The sequence below is a fragment of the Meles meles genome, chromosome 20 (genome assembly GCF_922984935.1).
Source record: "Meles meles chromosome 20, mMelMel3.1 paternal haplotype, whole genome shotgun sequence".
Taxonomy (NCBI): domain Eukaryota; kingdom Metazoa; phylum Chordata; class Mammalia; order Carnivora; family Mustelidae; genus Meles; species Meles meles.
The window spans coordinates 52,126,258-52,133,905 of NC_060085.1; the positions used below are offsets into that span (position 1 = coordinate 52,126,258).

General features: G+C 44.2%; 1 protein-coding gene across 1 annotated transcript; it reads left to right on the forward strand.

Annotated features, from left to right (window-relative positions):
* The first annotated feature begins 602 nt into the window (after window positions 1–602).
* On the forward strand, window positions 603–1,010 carry LOC123932234 (60S ribosomal protein L37a-like). Its single transcript, XM_045989970.1, has 2 exons — window positions 603–629; window positions 717–1,010. The coding sequence occupies exons 1-2, from the start codon at window positions 603–605 to the stop codon at window positions 1,008–1,010; spliced, it is 321 nt and encodes a 106-aa protein (XP_045845926.1).
* The last annotated feature ends 6,638 nt before the right edge of the window (window positions 1,011–7,648 follow it).

Sequence of the window (7,648 nt, forward strand, 5' to 3'; positions counted from 1 at the left end):
AGGGTCCTGGGGCCAAGCCGGGCTCCCTGCTTCGTGGGAAGTCGGCTTCTCTCTCTGCCCCTCCACCTGCTCTTTCTCTCTCTCCCTCTCTCCAATAAATATACCTTTTTTTAAAAAAGCACAATGAATAAAAAAAGACCAATGCCAAGTTTTAGCAGACCAGAGATACACAGAAGAACTAGAAGTGTCCAGATAATTAAGTCACATACAAAGGCAAAAGCAAAGGTATTAGACATCTCAAAAATGACCCTGAAAGCTGAGAGTGGAACATGTCTTCAAGGGAAAATGATTTGTAACCTAAGTTCTATATAGCCAAGCTGTAAATCCAGAGTAGGGGTAGAAAAAAAAGACATTTTCAGATTAGCAAGGACTCACAAAATCTATGTCCATGTACCTCTCTTAGAAGGCAACAGAAACCAGAACAAGGAAATAAGACGTGGAACTCAGGAAACAGAGGTTCCAACATAAAAGAGAAGCAAAGAGAATTTGCAGAATAACAACTAGGTGAAAGGCCTAATGAAAAACTTACCTATCTAGAGCTGGAGGACTCCAGAAAGCTCTAGAAAGTATATCCATGTATGAAAAATGTCTTATAGGCCTGAATGCTCTCACAGCAAAGAAAAGAACAGGTACCTAAAAAATAATGCAAATAAAAGAAACAAACAAACAAAAATTATCGGCGCACTGAATCTCTTCCTCTCTGGGCTCAGACCTAGTTTGCGGCGACATGGATAAACAAACACACCAAGAAGGTCGGAATCGTGGGCAAATACGGGACCTGTTATGGTGCCTCCCTCAGGAAGATGGTGAAGAATACTGAGATAAGCCAGCATGCCAAGTACACTTGCTCCTTCTGTGGCAAAACCAAGATGAAAAGACGAGCTGTGGGGATCTGGCATTGTGGCTCCTGCAAGAAAACCGTCGCTGGTGGCTCCTGGACCTACAACCCCACTTCTGCCGTCACAGTAAAGCCTGTCTTCAGAAGACTGGAGGAGTTGAAAGACCAGTAGAAGCACCGCCGTTTGAAACACTGCTAGCCTATAATACATGGGTTAATTTACGTAACAACATTTTTTTAAAAAAATTATCAACTCCAGGAAAAATAAGAAGTTATACAAGAAGGAAATATAATCACAGTACACTTTTTGGCTTTGCAGGGGATAACAAGTGTATAAACATAATATAATAATCAGTAAATATTGCTTTAACAAAAATTATTCTTTGATGATAGGAGTTTGCAGGAAAGGGTTGGAGGCAAGTAACATGTTTTTAGCCTAGATAACAGCAAGTCAAAAGGTGATTTTGAAAATTAACAAATCAGGAAGCACTGGTATCAGTATTTTATTTTAATATGTAGCAGTAAGTATCTTTTTTTTTTTTTTTAAGATTTTATTTATTTATTTGACAGGCAGAGATCACAAGTAGGCAGAGAGGCAGGCAGAGAGAGAGGAGGAAGCAGGTTCCCTGTGGAGCAGAGAGCCCAATGCGGGGCTTGATCCCAGGACCCTGAGATCATGACCTGAGCCAAAGGCAGCGGCTTAATCCACTGAGCCACCCAGGCACCCAGGCACCCCAGCAGTAAGTATCTTGATGATGGTAGAAAAATTATGGCCTAATGAGCCTTCTCTAACTCAGCCTTTTTTTTTTTTTTTAAACTCAGCCTTTTTTAATGGAACCGGTATAGACTCATTCTTCACCAGGTTCCTAGGGGCGTCAGGGAAAGATAATAGCTAAAAATACAGGTTCTGGATTCAGACTTCCTGAGTGCTCAGCCTGACCTGCCACTTCTTTTTTTTTTTTTTTTTTAAGATTTTATTTATTCATTTGACAGAGAGAGATCACAAGTAGGCAGAGAGGCAGGCAGAGAGAGAGGAGGAAGCAGGCTCCCTGTGGAGCAGAGAGCCCGATGCGGGGCTCGATCCCAGGACCCCGAGATCATGACCTGAACCAAAGGCAGCGGCTCAATCCACCGAGCCACCCAGGCGCCCCTGACCTGCCACTTCTTACTACTAGGGTAAATTCAGACAGGTGAACTCCCCACTCTCCTCAATTTCCCCATATGTAAAATAGGAAACATAATAGTACCTATCTAATAGGATTATTGTGAGAAATAAAAAATGTGTGTAAAGCACTCAGGATTCTGCCTGGCGCACTGTACAGTCATAAAGTATTAGTGATCATTATTTTATCATTCTCATTTATGGTTCTACCAGGGTATGCCACACCTGCCACCTTTCAGTGTCCTTCTAAAAAGATCACTATGATGGAGCTATAGGTGAAGGGCACAGAACAAGTAACTGGAATTCAGCCTCTGCGCCTCAGGTTATAAATAGCTAGATCCTACATGCAAAGCTAAGCAGGTTTGGGGCGCCTGGGGGGCTCAGTGGGTTAAGCCGCTGCCTTCAGCTCAGGTCATGATCTCAGGGTCCTGGGATCAAGCCCCGCATCGGGCTCTCTGCTCTGCGGGGAGCCTGCTTCCTCCTCTCTCTCTCTGCCTGCCTCTCTGCTACTTGTGATCTCTCTCTGTCAAATAAATAAATCTTTAAAAAAAAAAAAAGAGCTAAGCAGGTTTGGTGCCTTCCTCCACCTTGCTATTTTTCTGCTTGGGACAAGAACTGAACAGAACTGTAGGTAACAGTACAAAGAGTAGTTAATTAAGGAGCCTAAAGTCACACTCAGGTCAAATTTTCACTTCCTACCTATTGACTACATAAATACAGGCTAATTTGTTGATTCTATGGGCAGAACTATGTCCTCTCAAAATTCATGTGTTGTAGTCTTTAATCCTCACTACTGCACAATGTGACTGTATTTGGAGACAGTGTCTTTAAAGAGGTAATTAAGGTAAAATGAGGTCTTATGGGTAGGCCCTAATCCTAATATGACTGATGTCCTTATAAGAACAGGAGATTAGGACACAGACACACACAGAAGAAACACCTTGTGAGGACAAAGGAAGAAGGTGGTCATCCACAAGCCAAGGAGGGAGCCACCCAAAGAAACCAACCCTACCAACAACACCTTATCTCAGACTTCCAGCTCCCAGAACTGTGAAGAAATAAATTGTTTAAGCTACTCAGTCTGGGGTGCTCTGTTCCAGCAGCACTGGGAAACTAATACACTTGGTCTCAGTTTTCTGGAAGGTAATGTAGGAATGTATATACCTCATGAGATCATTGTGAGGATTAAATCATCTAGAAAAGTATTTATCACAGTCCTTGGCACATAGTAGGTACTCAATAAATATAGGCTAGTATCATTATTATGTTGTTACTATTATTAAAACACAATTACTCTGGTCTTTCCATAGAAGAAAAAAGAGAAGTTAAGGGACCAACACAACCAAAATTATCAAAGCTATTATGATGACTTCATAACTCATCTTCAAGTCTCTAGTCTTACCATCTTCTATACACTTCCACAATGCTGCCAGAACATTCCTTCTGGAATAAAAATATGGCTAGGATCCAAGCATCCTAGGATCCTAGGATCCTAGAACTAGGATCCAAGAATGGCCTCAAACAATTCTACCCCTACCTATATACACAGGCCAATCCTCCTGCCAGAGATGGACCTCTTGCCCCCTCCTCATGAATCTGGGCTGTGCCTGTGATCACTTTGACTAGAAAGACACAGACGAAGTGACATACTGAATACAGACATTAAGAAGGCCTGGCAGCTTCTGAGCCACCAAGAACAGGCTGTGCTATTGGAGAGAGGTCACAGGGAAAGGTCCATAGGGACAAAGAAGATAGAGAAATACCAAAGTGCCAGATATTCAGCCCCAAACTGTAGCCCCAGCCACTAGCTCACTGCTACTGAGGAAAGACCCCAGCGAGACCAGTGAGGAACCACCCAGCTGAGCCCCAGCCAACTCACGAATCATGAAATACAATAAAATGGTTTTGGTAGTGAAGTTTGTTGTGAAGCAAAGGTTAACGGAGACACTGACGATGACATTGCTATATTGCTCTACTTAAAACCCTTCGTGTAACTATAACCAAATTTCCACAGCTGTGTGACTTGGACAGGTTACATAATCTCTCTGCGCATCGTTTTTCCCATCTGTAAAGCAGAGGGAATAATAGTACCTTCCTCAAAAGATCACTGTGAAGATTAAGAAACAACACATGTGGGGCACCTGGGTGGCTCAGTGGGTTAAGCCTCTGCCTTCAGCTCAGGTCATGATCTCAGGGTCCTGGGATCGAGCCCCGCATTGGGCTCTCTGCTCAGCAGGGAGCCTGCTTCCCCCTCTCTCTCTGCCTGCCTCTCTGCCTACTTCTGATCTCTCTCTCTGTCAAATAAGTAAATAAAATCTTTAAAGAAAAAAAAAGAAAAAAAAAAAAAAAGAAACAACACACGTAAGACACTTGGAGCAGCATCTGGCATAAAAGTGCTCAAGGCTCCAGGGTGGCTCAGTCAGTTAAGTGTCTGCCTTCGCTCAGGTCATGATCCTGGGGTCTTGGGATTGAGTCCCATGTCGGGCTCCCTGCTCAGTGAGGAGCCTGCTTCTTCCTCTCCCCTACCCCTGCTCATACTCTCTCTCTCTCTTAAATAAATTAATGAAATCTTTAAAAAAGAAGAGGAAGAAGAAGAAGAAGTGCTCAGTATGTGTTAACTGTCATCATCGTCATCTTGCCCTGCCTCTCTCTAGCCTCCTCCCAGCGGCACTATGGGGGACAATCATAATAAAATACTTTTTTTTCACATCATACTTTACAACTCTTTACCTTCGTACATTCCGTTCCTCTGCCTGGAATGTCCTTCACCAGCTCTGTCTGCCTGGAAAACTGCCATATCCTTACCTGAAGGATCTTACCTTTTTGGATCTCCCCAGTGGGTGTGGTCTGCCCCTGTGCTCCTCAGAGTACCTACTTCTTGTCCCTGGGAGGGGCTTCCCATACTTGGCCCCTGTGCAGCCCTTTCTGTCTCCCCAGTTAGTCCCTGAGTTCTTTTGTTGTTGTTATTTTGTTTGTTTATTTTTTAAAAGATTTTATTTATTTGACAGACAGAGATCACAGTAGGCAGAGAGAGGAGGAAGCAGGCTCCATGCTGAGCAGAGAGCCCGATGCGGGGCTCAATCCCAGGATCCTGGGATCATGACCAGAGCTGAAGGCAGAGGCTTTAACCCACTGAGCCATCCACGCGCCCCAGTCCCTGAGTGCTTTAAGGACAGAGCCCATGCTTGAATCATATGCCAGTACAGCATAACACATAGCAAGATCTTTTTTTTTTTTAGATTTATCTATTTATATTTATTTGACAGAGAGAGATCACAAGTAGGCAGAGAGGCAGGCAGAGAGAGAGAGAGAGGAGGAAGCAGGCTCCCTGCCGAGCAGAGAGCCCAATGCGGGGCTCAATCCCAGGACCCTGAGATCATGACCTGAGCCGAAGATAGAGGCTTAACCCACTGAGCCACCCAGGTGCCCCATAGCAAGCTCTTAATATGTATTTCTGGAAGGGAAGGAGCCTGATTTTAGAGCACTGGCTTTTAAGAGGAGAGGAAAACAGAAAGGGGAGGAACTATGGTGCCCAGGGGACATTTGGCAATGTCTGGAGGCATTTTTGGTTGTTGCACAACTGGGGGTCTGCTATTGGCAACTAGTAGGTAGAGGTCAAAGATGCTGCTCAACATCGGGCAACGCACAGGACAGCCCCCACAACAAGGAATCAGCCACCCCAGATGACAGTAGTGCTGAGACTTAGAAGTTCTGTTTTCAAGGACTGTCAGAGTCCCTCATCAGAGTCCTAATTTCCACATCCAGTGGTCCCTTCCAGCCCTGACATTCTATGATTCTGCAATTGTAGGTTGGTGCCTGCTGTTTATTTCTTGGCTAAAAGATGTCAATGCTGCACAGACTCTCTCACATGCCAAGAGAGGAAAAATCCCAGATAAGCTGGCCTGAGTCATTGAGAGCTTGTGTTACATCCTGGATTGCCTAGAACTCAAGTAAACTCACGTGCCTGAGACTCCAGCTCCACACCTGCGCAAGGAAGAGCCTGTGAGCTTCAGAATAAACAGGAGGGGGGAAGGTGGCCCTTGGCTGCAAGGCTAACTCAGCTCTTATCTAAAAGAGGCCTCTTTGTTTGTCAGTCAAAGCATGTTGTGTCTTTGCAGGCGAGCAGGGAGACAACTCTGAAATCTGCACCTTTGTCTCCCAGGATAAGAGTGATAAGAAACCTCACCCCAGAGAAGAATGACTTCTACTCTCTGAGCAAAGCTGACGCCCAGGGCTCCTAGGGCTGGTTTTGGTGTCTGTAATTGACTCCAAGAGGAGGTAGAATGATGTCATGGTGAAAAACTTCATCAGACAGTCTTGAGTGTGAGTCTCTGTTCTGTCACTTTCTGCATGATCCTAGGAAGGACAGTCCTGTCGAAGCCTCAACCTTGAGCTCAGAACGGGAACATAGGTTTGTTCTGTGGATTCACTGAGTAGATTCACTGCGATATGGAAATCATAGGTTTAGCATACTGCAGAGCATGACCTGCAGAGAGGCAGGTATCAGTATGAAAAGGACACTATGGGATGACAATAGGTGGGGAGTATGAAGAATTATATTGATGAATTATAATGAATATATAATGAATATAATTATATATTATATATATAAAATAATGAATTATAATGAATATAATTATATATGATGAATTATAATGATGAATTATATTGGCATTTCATGTAAACTCGTATGCATATAGGATGCTGGTGAATTATAATACTAGAAACCCTTCTATAGCTCTTACCACATGCTTACAGGTATTCTAAGTGCTTTCCATACACTAACTCAATCCTCACGAAGATCCTATGTGATAGGTATTCTATTAATTCCCATTTTATAGATGGGAAAACAAGACGCAGAGGTTCACCAATTGCCCAAAGCATACTGCTGGTAAGAGGAGGATGAGGATTTGGACAAAGGTGATTTGGCCCCAGGGTCCCTACCCTGAGCAGTACACACACACTGAATGACTCTAGGAAAGGATAAGAAATGAGGGGGTGGGGGGAGAATGCCCCCAGGCTGCCTCAAACCTCTGCCCTGCTCCTAAATACCTCCTCCACAACCAAATAGCAGACTGTAGCAACTACCCAACAGGGAAGCACCTAACTCTGCAAGGAAGGGTCCAGAAGCAGCTATGGGGTTGTGGGCAAGGGATACCACACCGGAAATAAATGAGATTCGGAACTGGCAAACTAAGACACCACCCCAAAACATCTGGTGACCATAGGTGACTCTGAGTATATCTCAGAGACATACTTTCGAGCTTTATTCCTCTGTTTCTCAGCTTAGACCTGTTCAAAATCGCTGCTAGCTGTAGAAGGCTAGGCTCCAGTGAGAAAAGACTAGTCGACTGCCAGGCCTTGGTCTGTTCCTATCCCAGGGGAAGAGCGCCACCTAGTGAGAAATTCTGATAATGTCCCAGAGCAGGAGGCCTGAACTCCAGACACTGGGTACCTGTGACTGAGCGGTCCATACTCAGCTGTGTGGTCGGTCCCTGGCAAGGTGCTTTAACGTTCTGAACCTGAGAATTCTGACCGGCAAAACACTAGCAAAGATGGTAATATTTATAATAGCTGTCACCTTCTCCCTCGTACATTTTCTCACCACTTTATTTTGAAATGAAGTGAACAGTAAATGAATGATAAAT